This window comes from Canis aureus, chromosome 29 (genome assembly GCF_053574225.1).
Source record: "Canis aureus isolate CA01 chromosome 29, VMU_Caureus_v.1.0, whole genome shotgun sequence".
Classification (NCBI taxonomy): Eukaryota; Metazoa; Chordata; class Mammalia; order Carnivora; family Canidae; genus Canis; species Canis aureus.
In genome coordinates, this window is record NC_135639.1 from 31,289,231 (window position 1) to 31,312,330 (window position 23,100).

General features: G+C 42.4%; 1 protein-coding gene across 3 annotated transcripts in view; it reads left to right on the forward strand.

Annotated features, from left to right (window-relative positions):
• Positions 1-23,100, forward strand: part of PIK3AP1 (phosphoinositide-3-kinase adaptor protein 1) — a 120,647-nt gene that overhangs the window by 48,883 nt on the left and 48,664 nt on the right. For all 3 annotated transcript variants that reach the window (XM_077878164.1, XM_077878163.1, XM_077878166.1), the window contains 6 exons: positions 10,899-11,035; positions 14,083-14,227; positions 15,893-16,035; positions 16,361-16,493; positions 19,024-19,220; positions 21,775-21,964. In XM_077878164.1, coding sequence (XP_077734290.1) covers positions 10,899-11,035; positions 14,083-14,227; positions 15,893-16,035; positions 16,361-16,493; positions 19,024-19,220; positions 21,775-21,964 — 945 coding nt within the window. The remainder of the gene's footprint in view (positions 1-10,898; positions 11,036-14,082; positions 14,228-15,892; positions 16,036-16,360; positions 16,494-19,023; positions 19,221-21,774; positions 21,965-23,100) is intronic.

Here is a 23,100-nt window from a genome sequence, read left to right on the forward strand (position 1 = left end):
GATCCTCTGGGGGGCATAAACTGTGTTTTATTTATAAATTCCTACTTATCCCTCATAATTGCTTTTTTTGAAGTTATTCTTGTTCTCCTTTGTCTCTGGAAGTTGAAAGACACTGTCCTGTGTTTCTCACCTGTGTGGTCTCTCCATTGTAAGGGAAGACAGAAATATTCTCACCCCTACATTACTTGGGGGGGGGTCCTAGGATAGGCTTTGAATATTTGTTATTCATCGATAAGCAATGAATGTATATTGAAGGAATAAAGGAATGAATTATTAATTATTTATTAATTTAAATGGAAATGTACCTTTTTCACCGAAGGGTAATCTTAGCATCCAGATGCTATTTGACTCTGTTAAAGTGAGTCAGCTTGCTTCCTTCATCTTTCAGGAAGTTTGTCTCAACTCTCTGGACTTCTGTTCAATTTTTCCTGTGCCAGCACTTTTTAAACACTTAGAAACTTAACTTGATTTAGTTGTAGCTACAGTCTTACCACACAGGCTGGTGCTTGCTGGTAAGGGCTTCCATAGTTCTCTCAGGTTTTCCACATGGAGCCTCCTCTTTCCATTTCAGCTGTAAACTTCTTAAGGCCCAGACTACAGAGGACACACTTTTGGTACTCCCTGGTGGGTCCCATGTCAGACACGATCAGTAGATATCTGCTGGGTGATATGGAAGCTCAGGCTTAAGAACATTTTATGTCGGGCTTTCAGACATTGTTTTGTTTTACAGTTTCATCATGGTGGCTTGGGAAGGATAGGTGAGAACTGTTTTTTTTTTTTTTTTTTTTTTTATTTATGATAGTCACAGAGAGAGAGAGAGAGAGAGGCAGAGACATAGGCAGAGGGAGAAGCAGGTTCCATGCACCAGGAGCCCGATGTGGGATTCGATCCCGGGTCTCCAGGATCGCGCCCTGGGCCAAAGGCAGGCGCCAAACCACTGCGCCACCCAGGGATCCCGATAGGTGAGAATTGTAATAGTTGAGAAGTTTCATCTTGAGTGGGAAAGCCACTGGACGTTTCTTCAGACTTCAGGCAATTCTCTATGTTCCAGCCTCATCTGTGTGATGGTTAAATTTGGGTCCCTGACCCAGGATGCAAATGAAGAGGGAACACGGCCCCTTTCTTTCATGGACACTGCCACCTACATTGTGTGGCTATTCATTTCTGTATTCTTCCAAGAAATCTTTGACTTTTCTTCACTCTTTCCTTGATCAACTGCACTAGAAATCTTGGACACAATTGATAATCACCTCCTATTTTATTCCAGTCCACGGACACGCATTCCCCAATGACCCCAATTGGACTGGCCCTAATGATCATTTCTGTTTCATTCCATTTGGGGCTAGGTTGGTGAAAAGCCTTCATTCTCTACTGAAATGTGTCTCCTTAGTTTCTTTCTTTGTTTGCTTTCTTTTCCTTTTCATCTAAAACTTGGGGAAAATAATTCAACATGTTTATGCTACAGGCCTTCTTTCTCCATTCCTCCCTTCACTTTTATTTTAAGAATCACTAATACATTTAGTTTAACATAAGAGAAACAGTATAATATAATTCAGCTTTTCTGAAACTTTGGTCATTTGAGAAACTTTCTTTTTTCAGAAAGAAAGTTTCTGAAACTTTGGTCATTTGAGAATCATCAACATGGATTTTGGTTTATCTTAAAAAAAACAACAGATTTATTTATTTATTTATTTACTTATTTATATTTTTCATTTTTTAACAGTTTTATTGAGATATAATTCATATGCCATGCAATTCTCCCATTTAAAGTATAAAATTTATTTTTTTGGTATATTACATAATCAATTTTTAAAATGTGGCAAAATATATATAACATAATATTTGTCATTTTAACCAATTATAGCTATACAATTCAGTGACATTAATTACATTCACAGCGTCATGTAGCCATTGCCACAGTCTATGTCCATTGTATTAGCAACAATATTTTCTTTGAGTCATTTCATGGTTTTTTACTTAGGTAAATTTATTTTAATTTTTTTAAAAAATATTTTATTTATTTATTCATTAGAGACAAAGAGAGAGAGAGGCAGAGACATAGACAGAGGGAGAAGGAGGGTCCTCACAAGGAACTTGATGGGGGACTTGATCCCAGGACCTGGGATCATGCCCTGAGCTGAAGGCAGAGACTCAAACACTGAGCCACCCTGGTGTCCCTAAGTAAATTTCGTTTAAAAGGAAACTTTGCCAGTATAATGGAAAAACCAGTATCTCTTAATATGAAAAGAAAGTAACTTCAAAAATAAAGACAATAAAAATCAAACAGTGGTATTAAGTTCTACTGGATACTCATGCCTACAGAAAGAAGCCTGTGGGCCTAAGGCCTTGTTCTCACCATTGTACAAAGGGAGAAAAAGAAAAGCATGTGAGAGGGGTACTCAAGGCATCCTCTTAGCTTACCAAGCCTTCTTCTTAATATAAATGGTATTGGAAGAATTGAAAGAGGATTGCTTTCTACCATGTGGTTTAGTATCACTGAATATTTGCTGTACACTTTGGAATCATCTCCTATTCAACAGGTTACATGGTTCACAATGTGAAATACACTATCAGAGTTCATGAGAGCATGGACTTGGGGGTTACATTTTCATACAGTAAGTACTTATGTGATTTGGACAACTTACTTAAATTTCTGTGCCCTAGTTTTCTCATCTGTGAAATGGGCAGAGTCATATCAATCCCTTAGTTGTGATAAAATGGAATCATATATGTTAAGGGTTTTGCCTGGTTTTTGGCATATAGTAAATGCTCAACAAACATGTTTTTTTTATTTTTTTATTTTTAAGATTTTATTTATTTATGAGAGACAGAGAGAGGCAAAGACACAGGCAGAGGGAGAAGCAGGCTCCTTGCAGGGAACCCGATGTGGGACTTAATCCCAGGATCACGCCCTTAGCCAAAGGCAGATTGATGCTCAATCACTGAGCCGCCCAGGTATGCCAAACGTGGTTGTTCTAATGAATGATCCTTGTTTATAACGTTCTCAAAGCTTAGCATTACTTTTCAAGAGAAGTTAGCTTGTGGATTCTGAAAAAACTCTCCAAGATCTGCAAACACCATTCTCTGGCCCTCATGCAAGCTATCAAAAAGCTGTAATCCTGACTGAGTGCCAGGTAATGTGCAGGGAAAAGACAGCAAATTTGCTAGTCTGAAAACTTATTTGTAAAGTAAGAGAGTGCAGCCTTGGGTCAGGGGCCCCTTGAGCTTGCGGGATTCTGGCTGGTTTCATTGGCGTTCAGTGTCTCTTGATTTAAACGCCATCCTCGGGATCCCTGGGTGGCACAGCGGTTTGGCGCCTGCCTTTGGCCCAGGGCGCGATCCTGGAGACCCCGGATCGAATCCCACGTCAGGCTCCCGGTGCATGGAGCCTGCTTCTCCCTCTGCCTATGTCTCTGCCTCTCTCTCTCTCTCTCTCTATGTGACTATCATAAATAAAAAAAAAAAAAAAAAAAAAACGCCATCCTCGGGATGTGCCTGTTGGCCCTGGTGGCAGGTCGCAGCATATCTAACCCAAGGTATCATGGCTCAAAACAGGGCAGCACCACTAGGCATTGGTGAGCAAAAAGATTACATCGTGTCTTCTGAGCTGCAGCCACAACCCCATAACAGAATAGCAAGTGACAGCTGCTTCCTGCCCTGGACCCATCCACAAACCAGGCAAGGCACAGACCCCTGGAGGGCAAACTCCCACTTGCTTGCTTACTTCCATCTTTCAGGCACAGGGTTTCTATCTATAAACTGAGAACAGGATATTGATTTCTCTCTCCCAGCATTGTCCTGTATTAAATGAGATTAAGACTGTTAAGCAGTCACCGTAATATTCAATAAAGAGTAACTTCTATTATTTTTGGTAGGAAGGAGTCTGTCACCACCCCTCTCACCTAGCAGGAGCTGCTCCGTGTGGTGTCGTTGGGGATACAGTTGCATACATACACACATTTCAATCAAAATTCATAGAGTTTATACACCCAAATAATGTAGAGACTGCCTCATAAAGGAAAAAAAATTAGGACTCTTTAGTGTTGGCAAATTATTCTGATGTTTTTAAATATCTATAAACACATTCAACTCCTTTTGTTTGATGTTTTTCCCAAATCTGAAAGCAAAACATACCAATATGAGCAAGATACCAATATAGGTATGAAATAAATAAAAGGCTAAGGAATGTATTCATTTTGTCAGATGATGCTGGTTTGTTGAAGCAGCATCATGAACATGGCACGAGGCTGTGGTGCTCGTCCATTCCATTGAGGGGGGCTTGCTGCCACTCCCCTGTGTTATTCTGGGACTTAGATCTCCCACCGCATTTTTCTATATGAAGTAGTATACAGGGTAACCTTCTGGTGTTCATGTGACACAAACACCTCCTTTACATATTGCACTGCCTCCTCTCTTCTTTCTTCACTGGCCCCCCTAACATCCAGTGTAGCACAATCCAGCTGCAAAATGATTGCAAACACACTCACACACACATACACAGAGACATCACAAACCTATGGCAGGACCCAATTATAACATGGTCATACAGATCATCTGGAATGACTTTGCATCTCATTTTAGAGGCACTATCATCTAAATGAAAAGGCCAAGCACATATTCCCATAAGGACTGTATATCTGAGGCCTTTGGTAGCTGCCAGTTTGAGAAACATGGTGTCACATCTGGCCTAAATCCTCAAAGTATTTGGAGCAGCCCCCAAAATTAAACGAAATGTGAGAAAAGACAAATAGACAAGACCATGGCCCTGGGTGAGAGTGTAACAGCAGTTACAAGTGACCAAACTGTCACTGAATTATCTGGCAGCAAGGGCAAAAAGTGAAACGCACCACATTAGCCTGTTCTTATTGTCTAATAGGAGAAAACAGGCAAGTTCTCTGAAGAGACAAGCTTTTCCTGCCTCTGAATCCGAGGAGTATTTGCCACATGGATCCTTTATACATGAGACTCTGGTGAGCCAGATGACCCAGGAAGTCTTTGTGTATAATTTCTCGAATTCCTGTGGACCTCATAAAAGCTGAGAGAATATTGTTCAGTTTTAAAGCGGTGAGGAGGATACTATTGGTATCCTAATGATACTTTACATGGTGGGGGAGTGTCCTCAGGGTTTTCAGGTGCCCTCACTCAGACATTTATTATGTATGTGAGTCTCAGGGCAGCGCCTTATCTTCAAGGTGGGGAGGGTCATGAGGGATCTGCATACATAGGTGGCAAAGCTTGGCACTGGCTCATTCTGTCAGGTGGGTTTCAGTGGTGCTTCCATCTGGGTGGGCATTTCCTTCAAGGAAACCTTGGGTTGGCTGAGGCAAGCGGGCCCTGGCCCAGTCTGTAGCATGCCCTGGAAGAGGTAGCTATGGCTGGAAGAAACCTAAGTGGTGGTGATGTCAGGGCCTCCAGAATCAGCCTCAGGATGAATGGCATCCTGCCTGACTTCCTGAAGTGAATTAGCTGCCACTGCTGCCATGAGTGAATTCATTTCGAGTGACTGGAAGGAACTGTGGACATGGCCCATCTGAATGCTGGGGATTATCTGCCAAGTGCTACAGTACTAAGGGTCAATCTCGTTTGTGCCAAGCTAGTGACACAATTCACCAAAGGATTCGGCAATTGCTTTCTCTTTACCCAACCCCCTATCCAAGTGCTTTCTCATTGTGTAAACTCAGAAAACACAGGAAAGGTTGGAAGGTAGAAAGGAAAGAAGAGGGAGGGAGGGAAGAAGGGCCACTCACAAGCCAAGCCCAGATTTTGTTCTGACCTTTTAAATGCATGTCTCTTCATATAGTTGATACTCTACACATAAGATACATGATTTTATATCCTGCTTTGTTGCTTATTGTAATGTTATAAGCTTCCACTTAAAACTCTTTGAAAATAATATTTTTATGTATCCTTTCCATGGACAGTTGTTTTCCACTTTTTACTGGTGCAAAGAATGATTTAGCAGACATCTTGGTTCATTATCTTTGTCTATGTTTTGGACATTTATTTTCCTCTCAAAGAGAAATTTGTAGTAGAATTATGTGCCAAAAGATATGACCATTTTAGACTTTCTCTTTCCCTGTATGTGGACACGTGGCTTTGCAGAAAGGTCTTACCAGTTTATACTTCCCTTAGCATCAAATGAGAGTAGATATCTGTCTTCCCTCATCTTAAAACATTTCCTAATTTGAAAAGGTAGAGTAGCAGTGTTGTTTTTATTCTTATTTCCATGATAATTAGTGGAAGTGGATGGTTTTTTTTTGTTTTTTGTTTTTAGATGGGGAGGTAATTCGTATTTCTTCCTTTGCGAATTATCTACTTTTTGGGTGTTTTGTTTTGTTTTAAAGATTTCATTTATTTATTCATGAGAGACACAGAGAGAGAGGCAGAAACACAGGCAGAGGGGGAAGCAGGCTCCCCCGAGGAGCCCGATGTGGGACTCGATCCCAGGACCCCAGGATCACGACTGGAGCCAAAGGTAGACAGACACTCAATCACTGAGCCACCCAGGTGTCCCTTGTTAGGTGTTTTTAAAGAGATTTCTATGATTCCTTCATATATTAAGGAGATTAGCCCTGTGGCATATTTATTTCAAATTTTAAATCAGTTTGTGATTGGTCATTGGATATTTTAATAACAACTTTATTGATATATAATTCACATAATATAAAAGTGATTCGGGCAGCCTCAGTGGCCCAGTGGTATGGCACCGCTTTCGGCCCAGAGTGTGATCCTGGAGACCCGGGATTGAGTCCCACCTTGGACTCCCTGCATGGAGGCTGCTTCTCCCCCTGCCTGTGTCTCTACCTCTCTCTCTGTGTGTCTGGGTAGAGGGCTGGGGGACTTAGTCGGGTAGAGGGCTTTGAGAGATGATAGCTAAAGCGTATGCAGTTTCTCTTTTGAGGGGATGAAAATATTCTAGAATTAACTGTGATAATAGTTGCACAAGACTATGAATATAAAAAAAAATACCACTGAATTGTACAGTTTAAATGGGTAACTTGTTTGATGTAATGAGCACTGGGTGTGATATGCAACTGATGAATCACTCAACTTTACCCCTGAAACTAATAATACACTATATGTTAATTAATACAATTTAAAACATTTTGAAAAAAATGAGTCACTTGTATGTTTTTTTTTTAAAGATTTTATTTATTTACTCATGAGAGATAAAGAGAGAGAGGCAGAGACATAGGCAGAGGGAGAAGCAGGCTCCCTGCTGGACTTGATCCTGGGACACTGGGATTACACCCTGAACCAATGGCAAATGCTCAACCACTGAGCCACCCAGGCGTTCCTGTTTCTATAGATTTGCCTCCTATGGACATACCACATATTTGGAATCATAGAATATGTGGTCTTTTGTGGCTGGCTTCTTTCACTCAGCATCATGTTTTCAATGTTCCATATTTTGTTCCTTTTTATGACTGAATAATATACCATGTTTTGTCTATCCATTCATCAGTTGAGGGACATTTGGGTTGTTTCTACCCTTGGCCAATATGACTATGCCACCAAAGCAATATAATTTAGATTTTAGATTTTTCAAACTTTGTTTACTAAAGTTTTAAATTCATACCAACTCTATTGCTTGTCTAGATTATATTTCTTTAGTTGTTTAAGATGAACAAGCTTTTCCCAAACCAATGATAAAATTTTCACCCATATTTCCATCTTTTTAATTTTTTTAAAAAGATTTTATTTATTTGAGAGAGAGAGAGAGAGAAAGCACAAGCAGGAGAAGTAACAGAGGGAGAGGGAGAAGCAGATTCCCCGCTGAGCAGGGAGCCCGATGTGGGGCTTGATCCTAGGACCCTGGGATCATTACCTGAGTCAAAGGCAGCCGCTTGACTGACTGAGCCACCCAGATGCCCCTCATCTTTTTGATTTTTAAAATCTGTTTTATTTTTCACTTCAGTCTATAATTCATCAAAACTTTATTTGGGGGTATATGAGATTTAGGAAGCATCTAAATAGTCCCTCTGTCCCATCACCCCTACCCCAAATAGCTAAAATTTCCGCCCCATCTGCTGAGCCATTCTTCTTGCCAACCATTTTGTTTATTCTATACCGATTTTTAATGTTTTCTTGATGACATATTAAGTTTTTATGAGAATGAAGCTTGATTTTGGGGTTATCCATTGTATTTAATTGCTGTTTAATTTTTTATAAATGTAATACAAAACAGGACTACACTTTATTGTTTCTTAAATTTTGGTAAGAGGCATAAACCTATATAAATGGAATTTTCCTAGATAGGAAAATTGGATATTATAAAGAACATTGTTGTAACTGTAATTTAAAATTCAATGCAAGAAGAGGGGTATATGACTTGTACTCTGAATTTTATTTGAAAACTAAAGGAATTTTTTCCCATAAGTATTGATTTTGTCAGATTTTCTACTTGTTCTGAGACAATTATGGTAATTAATATTTTTCTGTAAAAATTGTGTTGAAATTTAAAAAATTCTTTGTGTAGAGTTTTCACATCAGTATGTTTCTAAAATTCTTTTCCATATCTGTCATTATCCTGTCTTTCTCAATGGCTTACTTATATTTTCTCTGTTCTTTCCTTAATATATTTACTAGAGCTTTGACTCTTTGGCCAGCTGACTAATAACAGATTCGTAATTTGGGAGAAATGAAGAGTTTTTCTTTTTTGAAGCAATGGTAGACTATACATTGGGTCTGTCCCAAGGAGCTTATACCTGTAAAATCACTTAGAACAAGGAATTGGCAAAAGTTGGTGCCTGGCACTGGGCTGCTCAGGGTAGTGTCTAAACAAATCTGGAGGAATTCTGGGGAAGTTCTTGCAGTTTTAAGTAACTGATTAGGTGTTTAAGTCAATGAGGTTTTTTTCTTATTCAGGAAGAATCTCAGAAATGGAAAAAATGGGATAGTCTAGGCATCAAATAATAAAATATTAAAGCTTGATACGATACTATATAATTGTTCAGAAGAAAAAATATTAATTATCCCTGATCTTTTTGGCTCTTTCCTAAACAGGCTCCCTTGGTGGGTGGGAGTGTGTGGTGTGTACGGCTCTGTCTGTAGAGGTAACCATCCTGACTGTTACAGAAGTAATCCATCAAGAAGAGAAGGTAGCAGGGAAGGACAGATCCAGCAGAGAAAGTGACAGCCTCCATTGATGTGGCTGGAGAGCAGGGAGCCAGGGAGGCTATTGCACTTAGCCTTTGAGGGGGATAACTGGCATTGTTAAAGGAGTTAGGATTGGAAAGGAAAGGAGAGCAATAGGAGATTGATGCCTCTGATGGCTAGTGAAAACCAGTATCAACCCTCCTTGGAACTTCCAGGACACTTTGCCTTGTCTCTTAACACTAAATTCTGCTGGGATTCCTATTGTGCAAGCAGGATCAGAGACCTGGCTGCCTCTGCCAGGCCTTGTGGAATAGTGAGTCTTGGGGGAAATCCCAGAGAGGGGAAGAACAATAGGAGTATGCCTCATTGCCCATCACAGTCTGGGGGCTGTGCAGAGGCAGCTGGCAGTGCAGACATAGGCTATAGGATAAGACCACTGTCTGAGGCTGCAGAGTTTTTAAGCTGCATATCTGGGAATCCTCAGCCCTTTCCCCAGCCTGAGCAGATCCTGGAGGTCCTTGCCTCACAGCTACAGCAGTAGGACGTGATGGTGCCTTGCCCCTTAGACCAGCTCCCCAACCTCAGCCTTCATGGTCATGGGAGCACAGCCTGTTCCCCTGGTGTGACCTGAGGTCTAATGGCCAAGCCTATGGGTGCAGCTCTCTGTGGAATACATCAGTGGCTCAACGCACCACCCCAGCATTCTACTAGGGCTTACTGTTCTGAGCTCTGCCAGAGGCCACCTCCTTCCCCAGGAGGCCAGCCTGCAGGAATGAGCCAAGATAAGTCTTATCTCTTACGGGACTTGCCCTTTTAGATTGTGGGCTCTCCGAAGTCAGGATTGATGTCTCATTAATTTTCATGTCAAGTGCCTGACATGTTTGCCTGGCTCTGTAAGTGGTTTAGGAGTAAAGAAGAGCAAGCCCAAGAAAGGAACTGGATGAACCTTCCATCTCTTAACCATTCTTAGCCATTTTGTTCCTCTTTGAGGATCTGATGAAAGCTTTGGACTATCTCTAGAGAAGTATAGGCAAGTATGCACACATACACACACACAAACACACAGACAGAATCTTGCACAGGGTATCAATTGATGGGCCCTAGTTAAGAGCCTCTGCCTTAGAGGTCTGGTAGGTTCTACTTACACCATCTCAGCATCATCTCATTCCATGCCATGCCCCACACATTTGCACACTCCTCCTCACCTGCTCTGAGCCTGTGCACAGTATAGGTATTAGCTATGGTACCGATCTGTGACCTAGTTATATTGATCCAAGATTTGTGGGAAATGATTGCTTTTCATTGTTGTTCCAGAGTGTTTCCATTGGATAGCCATGACCCTGAGGATTAATGGCTTCCTGGACAGCACAGGTCTTACTTGGTGTTCAAAAGATGACCATTAAGTGGACAGCCCATGCTTGACCCCACCTGAGGAGAGGGGGCCTCCTTTCCTCGCAGCCACCAAAGCCAGCAGTGCAGGAAGTCTGGAGGCAAATCTTCCAGAAATCTACTGGTTAAGAGTAGACTTCCCAGCCTTGGGCAACATCCTGTCTCAGACTTTTTGTTCTTCTTCTCCACAGTCCTCTTGTTGGCATCCTACCCTTGCTGCCTACCGGGTAATTGACTTTTTCCCGGCAGGTCGTCTTTCATGATTTCCTGAGTCACTCTCTTCAGCTTCTATTTATTTGACATTCAGAGCCATTTCCTATTTGGTAATGTTTGGGGCTTTCATGGGGTGGAACATGCCCATCAGTTCTCCTTCCTTGTGTTTTTATTCAGTGATGTCCTTTGTCCCATAGATTCTGGCTGTGACTCAGTCACTGACACAGAGACCGAGGACGAGAAGGCCCCTTCCTGCTTGAAGCAGCAGAGCCTGCCACTGCAGACTTCACCTGGGAACCTGATGGTGGTGCAGCCAGACCGCATTCGCTGTGGGGTAGGCACTCCTGGGGCTGGTGGATCAGTGTCAGAACACGGCCTTTTCAATGGATGCATTTGTTGCAGTAAAGGGGTGTAATCTCAGCCTTCCCTTGGGGATTTCATTGTCGATTAGCTGCTCTGGGAATCCCAGTACCTGAGCCTTGAGCACACCTCACTCCTTTAGGTAAGAGAGAAGCGAGCTCAGGAAAGTATGTGTCATCCATTTAAGACTTCATCTTTGTTTTTTATTTTTTTATTTTTTATTTTTATTTTTATTTTTTTAAATTTATTTATGATAGTCATATAGAGGGAGAGAGAGAGGCAGAGACATAGGCAGAGGGAGAAGCAGGCTCCATGCACCTGGAGCCCGACGTGGGACCCAATCCCGGGTCTCCAGGATCGCGCCCTGGCCAAAGGCAGGCGCCAAACCGCTGCACCACCCAGGAATCCCCATCTTTGTTTTTTAAAGATTATTAATTTATTTATGAGAGAGAGAGAGAAAGAGAGAGAGTAGAGTGAGTGAGAACACGGGTAGGGTAGGAGGGGCAGATGGAGAGGGAAAAGCAGACCCCTTACTGAGTGGAGAGCCCAACATGGGGCTTGATTCCAGGACCCTGAGATTATGACCTGAGCTTAAGGCATATGCTTAACCAACTGAGCCACCCAGGTGCCCCCTATCTAAGATTTTAAGTTCATAGATCAGAAACAGAGCATGTGGCAAACATGAGCATTACCAACCCTGGAGGTAGAGGCCTGGGTCTGTTCCTGCCAGCCTAGTGCTGAGAGGAAGTAGATAGAGGGGCATTTTGAGAGCTTGCTTCTCCATCAGTTGACCACTGCTGTACCTCAAATGAATGCCTTGAAGTTTGCTGGCTGAAACTCACCAATATTGGTTGTTAATTTTAGATAATTTTAAAGTTAAAAGCCAAAGCATAATGTGACTAACATTTTCAGGATGAGACCTATGTTAACAGGTGACTTGAATGTGATGGCCCAATTGATGGGCCACCATCATTTAAATCCTACCATAGAATTGGTAGATTTTCATTATCTTTCCTTTCCTGATGAAAAAAAATGTGTGATATTAGTTCAGAACAGCAAAACCCTTCCCTGTGGATACAAGCCCTATGCTGTTTGCCCCTATGGTGTCTGTGAGACAAGGGGTATGGGAGCCTTGGCAATGGGAAGTACTAGTACCTTGCACCTGTGCGTGGTTTCACATGCAGCCTGAGGCCACAAGGCATTGGGCAAGGACTCCCTCCATGGGGATTGCAGACAGCTGCTTTGGGATAGATCGAGCTCATAGATATGGTTGGTTTAGATTGTACAGTGTTTTAAAAATTAGGCATGAAAATCTATTCCCATCTTCGTTTTTGTTTTTGTTTTTTTTAAAGATTGTGTTTATTTATTCATGAGAGACACAGACACAGACACAGACACAGACACACACACACACACACACACACACAGAGGCAGAGACACAGGCAGAGGGAGAAGTAGGCTCCATGCAGGGAGCCTGATGTGGGACTTGATCCCAGGACTCCAGGATCATGCCCTGGGCTGAAGGCAGGCACTAAGCCGCTGAACCACCCAGGGGTCCCATCCCAGTTTCCCTTGAATCAGAATCTGATAATACCAGGCCTGAGGTGAGTGGCTGGGCCTAGCAACCCATTAGATGGGACATGAATTCCCTAGTTCATTGCTCCCATCACTCCCTGTTCTTATTTTCAGCCCACTTCATGCCCTCTCTTCATTGGTTAGGCCTTTGTGGGCATTTTAGTTTCCAGTCTCTCCATATGCCTTCCTGTCTTCCCCACATTCCTCTCATCCTAAGACCAGACTGGTGGGCACCGGTGGGTAGGGGCATTTGGAAACGAAGAATAGTACTCTTAACATTGCCTTTCTGATTCTCCAGACTTTCATTCTTTCTCCTGTCCTGGCTTCCAGATTCTCCCTGTGGCCTTCTCTAGGTCTCTGGATCCTGGGGCAGCCAGACTGGGGTTGGGTCCTATTGTCAATAGAGAGGACACATTCATTCTCTCTGACTCCCCATGCTGCCTGTGAGAAGGAGCAGGTGCGACAGGCCCGGGCCTGCAGCCGGAGTCAGGTCAGCCAAATACACATTCACATTTAACATCTTCCTCACCTGTTGTGAAATGGTGGCCCTTGTCGTGAAGGCCTACTATGAGGTCTTTATAAAAGAATTATAGGATGAACATTTGGGGATTAGCACTGACCAGAAGGGCTGCTCTTTGGACAACCTGTCATTACCTGTTCAAGTCTTAAGAGGCTCATCTTCTACTTAACCAGCACAATAAAATAAGATAATTGTATGTGGCAGACCTGGCAAAAAATCTTAAAGCCAGGTGAAATAGCTATTCAGATTATTCATGCCTGGGCAAAATCAGTCCTCCAATAAGGTATTTTGCCCATTCTAAAACAGCATGGGAAGCAGAACCCGAGTCAGCCTCTCTAGGCTGGTTCCTCCCACATGGTAAGGTGCATGTGAGTCACCTGGGGGTCTTGGTAAAATAAAGACTGATGGTGCAGTGGGTCCAGGCGGGGCCTGAGATTTTGCATTTCAAATCAGCTCCCAGTGCTATCCGTTGACTTCATGTTGAGTAGCCAGGCTACTGTCAGAATAGTGCTTCTCAAACCATCTATGAAGACCTCTTTTATTTTGTTTCTCAAATTTTCCAATATGTCATGGACCAATGCTTTAATCGAATGCAATAAAAAAGAAATGCTATAAAAATGAAATTAAAAAGGTATATGAAATACAAGCCCAAGGATTTTAAATTATTATATTAGATTCAACAGACATAAAATTGCTTCCTTCAAATTGCTATACAGGTTTGTAAATGTTCATTCACTCTTGGTCTTTGTAACTTGTTTCTTTGGGACCCATGGCAGTTGTGCCCAGTGTTGGACAGCAAACCCCACCCTTCTCTGGATAGCTTCACTAGATAGAGCTGGGGCTCAGGGAGCTGGGAGACCCTCCACCCAGCACCCTGATAGGGCACCCAGGAGGGAGAGGGGACACTTACTGCTTTCCCATTCTAGGCGGAAACCACAGTCTACGTCATCGTGAGATGTAAGTTGGATGAGAGGGTGTCAACAGAAGCAGAATTTTCTCCTGAGGATTCTCCCTCAGTAAGGGTGGAAGCCAAGCTGGAGAATGAATACACCGTTTCCGTGAAGGCCCCCAGTGAGTAGCCCCATTTACCTCCAGAAATCAGGCAATCCGGTTTAGAAAGAGGCCCAGTCTTGCTTTCTTTTACTTGTCCTGTCTTTATTCAGCAACTGAGAAAAGTGACAGCCAAGATTTGGATTTGGTTGTCATGTTCTATTTAAGGGAAAAGGAAGTTGCAGAAACATACATGTGTGGTGGGGAAAAAATGGATATAGTAAAATTTTTATCCTTATGAAATTAACATATTAAAATTTTTTGAAATTAGAGGAAAGTAGAAATAGAGTCACCAGGCTACTACTCTGTCTTTTGGCCTTTGTTCACAATTTTAAAAACAGAGTTCTCAATATTCTGTTTTTCTTGATATAATCTTATATTTATTCTCTCAGAGTCCCTTTACCCCATGGACTTTGTAACTTTCCATTTTATAACATATTTTTTTCTGTTATAAAAGTATATGTGCTTAATACTGAAAAGTTGAAGAATACAGCCAAGGTAAAGAAAAGTGAATAGAAAATTGCCCATATGCCTCAAAGGAAATCAGTGATTTCTGTATTTTTTTGCATCTATGTACATAGCTTTGTATAGTCTTATAGGCCACTTTCATTATCTAGAAGATACCTATGAGTATTTTCCCATGTTAATAAATATTCTTTTACAACATAATGCTTAATGGTTGCAAGGTAATCCATTGTATCATAATTTATAAAACCAGTTCCTTGTGTTGGACTTGTATCTTCTATAAATCATATTGTTTAAAGCTGCATTATATTCCATTGAAAAGAAGTATCATCTTTTAATTTTTCATCTCATTGTTACATATTTATATGATTTTGATTTCTTACTGTCTTATTTTAAGTTATAATATATCAAGCATCTTTATGCATGCATGTATTTAGGAGCATTTCTTCAAGATGGAATCCCTGAAACGATAGGCATTTTTAAGGATCCTGGAAAATAAGCAAGGCTTACTTGCTTCCTGAAATATTACTCCTATCAAGTTTGCTGTGTCATTACCAACTCTAGGCATTGTCATTTAAAGTTATCTTTGCTAATTTGATGTCTTTTTAAAGAGTAGCCCATTGTTTTAATTTGCATTTCTTTGATTACTAGCAAGGCTGAATATTTTTCCATGTTCTCTACTTGTTGCATTTCCTCTTTTGTGAATCGAATCTTTGTGGTTGGTGTATTTTTAATTTTTTCTTTCCCCCTCAAAACCCCTTCCTGTGGTAGAAAAGAGAAAGAGCACATAATAATGACAGCAACAGAGCCAGTGAATCAATTCTCCGAAGTCCCATGTTGTGGAAGCACTGTGTTCCACCTGCCATGATCTTTCCCCACCTTGTGGCAACTGCTGACCTTTGTGCTTTAAACTCAACTCTTCTTCCTGTTTATCATGGTCCTGGGCCTACTCTAGCGAACAAAACTGATGAAAATCTTCCAAATATTAAATTGTGGACCTGGTGAGGACAATTCCTCAGACTCAGAGGCCTCTCCTGTGCTAGTTGGCTCACTTGTCACTTTTACCCTTCCCCTCACTTCTCTATCCCTTACCTACCTCCCAAATCTTCCTTCCATCCCCTGGTTAATTTCTTAACCGTTAAGGTGAATCCGTGAACACTTTCTCCTGGACCCTTGTTTTTCCTGGGCACATTCATGGTATTTTTTTTTTCTTCTGTTTAGGCTTTTCATCTGGGAATGTTTCCTTGAAGATCTATTCCGGGGATTTAGTGGTGTGTGAAACTGTTATCAGCTATTATACTGACATGGAAGAAATTGGGAATTTATTGTCCAATGCTGCCAATCCTGTGGAGTTCATGTGTCAGGTAGGGATGGTGAAAGGAAAGCTCAATTTTCTGGACATGTAGTTTCTCTTTTTTTTTTTTTTTAATTTTTATTTATTTATGATAGTCACAGAGAGAGAGAGAGAGAGAGAGAGAGGCAGAGACATAGGCAGAGGGAGAAGCAGGCTCCATGCACCGGGAGCCCGACGTGGGATTCGATCCCGGGTCTCCAGGATTGCGCCTGCCCTGGGCCAAAGGCAGGCGCCAAACCGCTGCGCCACCCAGGGATCCCTGGACATGTAGTTTCTGCTCATGGTTTTTCAGCCTTGAATCTGCTGGATTAAAAATTCTTCACTTTTGTATTTAGGCCTTTAAAATTGTGCCCTACAACACAGAGACCCTCGATAAACTGCTGACGGAGTCTCTGAAGAACAACATCCCCGCGAGTGGACTACACCTCTTTGGAATTAACCAGCTGGAAGAAGAGGATATGATGACAAGTAAGTCAAAAGTCAAAGCTCAGGGGGCACCTGGGTGGCTGAGTGGTTGAGCATCTGCCTTTGGCTCAGGTCATGATTCCGGGGTCTGGGGATAGAGTCCCAGCATCAGGCTCCCCACAGGGAGCTTGCTTCTCCCTCTGCCTATGCTCTGCCTCTCTCTGTGTCTCTCGTGAATAAATAAATAAAATCTTAAAAAAAAAAAAAAAAAAAAGCCAAAGTGCAGGAAAGCAGCCATGGGTTGATTGTAGTTTGTTGGCTTCAGTGTCCAGTCACCCTGTGTTTGTACTTTGCTCATTCCTTCCCTGTAGCTTATTCTTGGAGAACAATTCCTTCCTGGCTAGCTAGAGAGTCTTCTCAGTTGGAAATCTGCATACCTCGACCCCGACCCTGTGCTAAACATAAACATCCTTTGTGGTTCCCATTTGCCTTCTAGATAAAGTCCAAATCATAACATGTGTCTAAGCCCTTCCCAAGGGGTTTCTGCTGGATTTCTGCCCTCATCTCTCTCTCTCTCTCCTCTATCCCTGGGCTCTGCTCTACAGGAAGTATTAACTTCTTTCACCTGATGAAAATTCTGCCTGCCTCTTGCTACCTGAACTCATGGGAATGCAGTTTCCTCCTGTCCTTCTTGGTTGCTATGCACCTGGCTAACTGCTCTCCACCTCCCTACAGTGGCTTAGGTAGCACTTCCTCAGGAAGACCTTTCTGAACCTCTGGTAGGTTCTAGGTTCTGTCTACGTGCTGTGGGCTCCTCTAGCATGCCAGGTGCCCTCTGTGCTAGTTCTCCTCAGCTTGTCTGTCTGCTCTGCTAGACTACCAGCTCAGGTGGCTAAATGTAGGCTAATTGAACATTTGTTCAATGAGGGACAAGTAGTCTTGTGTGTACATGTGACATGCTGGGAGCTGGGATAACGTCTTCTGTGAGGATGGTGCCTGGTGGGCTGGACAGAATGCCTGTTAGGGTGCTTTTGTGGACACCTCCTTCACATTGCATGAAACCAGGTTGCCCTCTGCCTATGTCCCATCCTTTCATAGCCAAGAGATCCAGAAGGATGGGGTTATATTACTCTCAAGTCTTTCTCCCGGGGGCATTCTCTTGTTAACCTCTCCCCATTTTTCTACTGTGGAATGTTCTTGCATTACTTTCAGCAGTGTTAGTATTCTCTGTTCTTAAATTTGGGGCCCAGGAAGGAGTATCTCATAGCCTGCCAATGTGGGGTCCTAGGGACTTTTTCAGACCCTTAATCCCCAGATGAATAGGAAGCTTGGTTTGTTTTATTAAAAAAAGGTGGGGGGTGGGGGCAGCCGGGTGGCTCAGTGGTTTAGCGCCACCTTTGGCCCAGGTTGTGATCCTGGAGACCTGGGATCGAGTCCCACGTCGGGCTCCCTGCATGGAGCCTGCTTCTCCCTCTGCCTGTGTCTCTGCCTCTCTCTCTCTCTCGCTCTGTGTCTCTCATGAATAAATAAAATCTTAAAAAAAAATCTGTATGTGTATATGTGTGTGTACGTAAAAGTATATGTCTCTATCGCTGTTGAGTTTAGAAATCAATTTTTATGAAAACAAACAAAAGAAAGATTTGTCCCCAACTCTATAACACATACATGTCTATTTTCTTGATAGGCTTGCTGTATCCAGATGTTAGTAGATGGAAGGGGTTACAGGGATCCAGGGACCCTAAGCCATGGGAACACTTTATTTCCCATGAATTAGAGGGTTAATAGACATGCTGCAGTTCAGGTGTATTAATACCAACATTCAAAACCTTAAACAAAGAACTCACTGAATACCATCTTATTAATCCTCCCAGCCCTTTTGAGATAGTTTGGAAATATCTTCTAGTTCAAAACTGAGGGCCACAGAAAGGCTAATTAACATACCTAGGATTATTTGGCATACTTTTTGAAATTTGGAATAAGAGCTAAGAAGATGGACTTCTTTTTTTTTAATCAGCACAAAGCAATTGTTTTAAAGTGTTACGAAATATGCAGAGAAGGTCAAAACATGACTCCTGTTATACTTTGTGGCTGCTACTTAAGCCTTCAGAAAATCAGCATATTTTGAATTAGTATTTTTCAGGATTCTTTGATACTTTTATTTATTTATTCTTTTTTAAAGATTTATTTATTCATGAGAGACACAGAGACACAGGCAGAGGGAGAAGCAGGCTCCATGCAGGGAGGCTGAAGTGGGACTCAATCCCCAGACTCCAGGATCACACCCTGGGCTGAAGGCAGGCACTCAACCTCTGAGCCACCCAGGGATCCTCTCTTTGATACTTTTAGAGAAAGAAAGTGGGATATTAATTATTAGATTTGCTAATTAATGAGCATATCATTTCTTCTGTCATCTGAGGGCATAATCTTCAGTTGTGCCTCAAAGGAAGCTGTCAGATATTAGGTCAGTCAACCAAGAAGTAATAATCGAGTGCCTGCTGGCTGCCGTGGTAGGCTTGCCAGCTTTGTCTCCATGAACAAGGGTGCCTGTGCCTTCATTTTTATTTGTCCATTGTTTTCCTTAACACTTTTTCAGATCAAAGGAATGAAGAGTTGCCCACCCTGTTGCATTTTGCTGCGAAATACGGACTGAAGAACCTCACTGCCTTGTTGCTCACCTGCCCAGGAGCCCTGCAGGCATATAGTGTGGCCAACAAGCATGGCCACTATCCCAACACAATTGCTGAGAAACATGGCTTCAGGGACCTGCGGCAGTTCATCGATGAGTATGTGGTAAGGTCAAGGTGGGAGAGGCCCTAGGAATAGAAATGTACTATGTGGTCCTAGGGCTACCTTTTCACTAGAGACATGGTTGGATTTCATCTCTATCTAGCATGTGCTCATGTGCCTCATCTCTGGCAGGGCAAGTATGTGTGGGCTTAAGAATTGAGCCCTGGAGTCACATGGGTCCACATTCCTGTGCCAAAACTTGTCAGCCATGTGACTTTGGACAAATCAGGTACCTGCTCTCTTTTAGTTTCCTGATGTACAGAAGGAAGGTAATGCTAGTTCTGCTCATAAGATTGTTTTCAGGATAAAAGGAAATAATGTATATAAAGCACTGAGGTCCACCCTGAAAGAATAAAGAGTAAATCTGCTGAACGTTGATGTGGGTCCCTCTTCCCCACCCGAATACCATCTCCAAGGTACTTTGGTGGGATGCTCCCAGCTGCCACGCCCATTCTCATATCTGGGTGAACTGTTAGGATTGGTTCTGTCCTTAGCAGAGACTGCAGGAGAGCTCTGCACAGGAAAGCTCTGCTTCAGGAGGCCAACTGTGAGGCTCCCCCTTATGCTAATGGCCTATCTCTCTTCCTGAGTCTCTGCCTATCTCATGAGAGATATGCCCAATTTATTTGCTCATCTGATTTTGGACCCCCAGGTCCTCCTTGATCATTGACTTCTGAGAATTTCTTTGAGTGTCATCTCATCCCGTGCCTAGGCTTTATTCCATGCCCCAATGTCGCTTCTCTTGTCTTGGAGACCTGTCCTTTCCGACTCCATTCTTTCCTGATTTTCCTTCATCGTCACGAGTCACAGTGAAGACTCTCAGCCTCTCATGGAGGGGCTGAGACCTCAAAAGGAACAATAAAGAGTCTAGTCTTGCTCTCTACCTCCATATGGGAGTGAGCTTACACCTCCCCAGAAACTTAACTCTGTGGTCTATATTTGACAGTCTGCAAGGCAGCAATTCACTGAAGCATGGAAGGGGGCCCCTCACAGTTTGGGAGTGATTGTGTCAAACGAGTGCAATAGCATGAGTGCCTGTTTTGGGCATCATTGACATAAATGAGGCTAAAAGGTGCTCACAGCCTAGGAGTATTTACTCAGCTTTACTTTGAAGTCAGAAATGTATAAAATGCAGCATATCATTTCCACGTCAATAGTTTTTCTTAGGGACATACTGTATGTTCACAGTTATGATCAGTATTTATTGAATTTATTTGATTGGCAAATGCCGTGTTTCACTTCATGCTCACCACAATCCTTGGAAGTTGACGGTATTGTTATCTGTGTAACAAACAAGGAGAAGGGCTTAGAAAGGCAGAATAATTGTGCCAGCAAGGGTGGAGATAGGATGCAAACCTAATTTGATGCTGGTGCTGAGACTTGTTATTCTACTGTAGGGAACAGGGAAGTTTAACAATGCCTTTTCAGTTGGCACCAAAATTAATCTGGTTCACATTTCTCATATCTTCTTTGCTCTCCAACCATAATCATCTTTAGCATTGCTTCCAGAAGGTCCCTGCATGTTTTTATGACCTCTAAGAACTGTCCCATTTCCTCTATCTACCACATCGAAACCAAATGCCAGACCTTGAGTCTCCCAGCACTTCACAGCTGTCACCTGGGCCAGTCCTTAGGTCTCATTAGGAAACCAACACATTGTGTGAATAGCAGATTAGCTCTTTTGGGGTAGTGATGATGAAAATGAGGAATTTTGTGGGTTGGTGCTGAAATAAGGATTGTGAAACACTAAAGTTTCTTACCAGGAAAAGTTGTACAGAGGTTTCAGAGAAGCCAGCTTTCTGTCTTCACCTCCACAGGGAGGCAGAAGGATAGAGGGCAGCCTGTCTGACTGCAGGGCGCTTCAGCCAAGACTGTGTGCTTCTCTCCTCTGGGCACACAGTGTATCAAACCAAACACTTCAGAGCAGCCTCCTAGAAGGAACAGGGACTCGGCAGTGTGCTTCTGAGGGACATCTGCCTACACATCAGTGCAAAAACATTTTAGCTGCAGCCCTGTTTAGCCCATTTGGATTTCCATCTGGTTGGTCAGTAAGGGTTACAGTCGTGAGTGTCATTTGTTTCTTGTGGAGGAACCAGCGTACAGTAGAAAGGTCAGAAGGCAGGACTGCACGCCCTTGAATAAGACACTAGGTTTTTCTGAGTTGTGTTTTACTCATGTGTGAACTAGGGAATATTGCAACTTTCTTGAGCAGCTTTGGAAAGGATGACATAAGGTGATATATGTGCGTGACCCACAATAGGTGCTTATTAAAAAGTTTTTAATTTATATCCTCTGGTCATCTGACATTTAATGATCACCTCTTGTGTGCATGACTGCGTGCTTAGTGTTGGGAGAAGATACAAAGATTAAAACAAAAGACAAAACAATCAGAGAAAGACGTGGAACCTAGCCTTTGGGAGCTTTCAGGCTGGTGGGACAGCTGAATGCTGACCTGTGTGAACCTTTACTTTGCCTGTCCCAAGCCCACTGAAGGCCTCACTCTACCTAGAAGGCCAGAGTGTCTCCAAGTGCCTGTGAGTCCTATCTTCTCTTTCAGGAAACTGTGGACATGCTAAAGAGTCACATCAAAGAGGAACTGATGCAAGGGGAGGAGGCTGACGCCGTGTATGAGTCCATGGCCCACCTCTCCACAGACCTGCTCATGAAGTGCTCCCTCAACCCCGGCTGTGATGAAGAGCTGTATGAGTCCATGGCTGCCTTTGTCCCAGCTGCCACCGAAGATCTCTGTAAGTAGCACAGCCCTGTTCCACTTCCATCCATTGCTGACACATGACTTTCTTCATTCTTGTGTGCAGTTGTGGAGGGTGGGGGGAAGTCCCTGGCTTACCACTGCCCCACCCCAGAGAGACGAAGATCCTGTTTTACACAGAGTTAGAGCTGTCATCATGTGCTGTGACAAGCATAATCCTTCTCCAAACTTCCTCTGCTGTGACTGCTGAGTGACTGGAAAGTGTAGGCAAAAGCCTGGATGTCAGAGTTGATGGAGGCATTGCTTTGTGATCTGAGGGGCCAAATCTGTGGCTCTCAGCCTTGTCAGTCCTAATAGGCCCTTTCTGTAGCAAACATTTCATAATGCCCCCTTTTGTACCCTGACGTGCCATTTATATATAATATAGACTACCTATGTGTGAAAATTTAGAAATCACATATACGCCCTGATTGAAATAGAGACGTTAAAGGAGAGGAAGGATTCAGTATGGCTCTGCATGAGGACATAATGAGAAAGTCAGCTACAGGCATCTTCACTCAGAATCCCTGACATCACAGCCTCAAATGCTGAACAACCAATGTATGTCTGTTGTATCAGTGACTCGACTACCATCAGCAATATTGGTATCAGGGCCTGGATTTTCCTGAGTGGTAAATATTTCTTCACAGTCTCCTTTCCATGTTCATTCTAACTGAATCCCTGAAGATTTCATGCATTTTAAAACCATGCAGAAATACAAATTGTATTTATATATGAAGCTGTTTAGTTTTTAGGCTCAGAAATTTATAGGCAGATTTTTTTTGGGTAGCCTAACTTTAATGGATTAATATATAATAAACTTATTTCTAAAATATCATATCTTTAGGACAGCATTTTTCTTGTAAATTGTTTAACAAATTTTGCCCATTTTTTTGGTGGTTAACTTAATTGTTTTTTTTCAATAGTGAAAGTAATACATTCTTATAAAAACTTGAAACAAAATAGAAATGCATAACTGAGTTACTAAAAGTCTGTATGACTCTACCCAAAACCAAGCAATGAGGCACTCCTAATAGTTTGGTGGGGTATTTGTCCATATTTTTCTTTGTGCCTGTTGATATTAAATTAAGAAATATACACATGTTCATATGCATAGATATGTACATATGCACA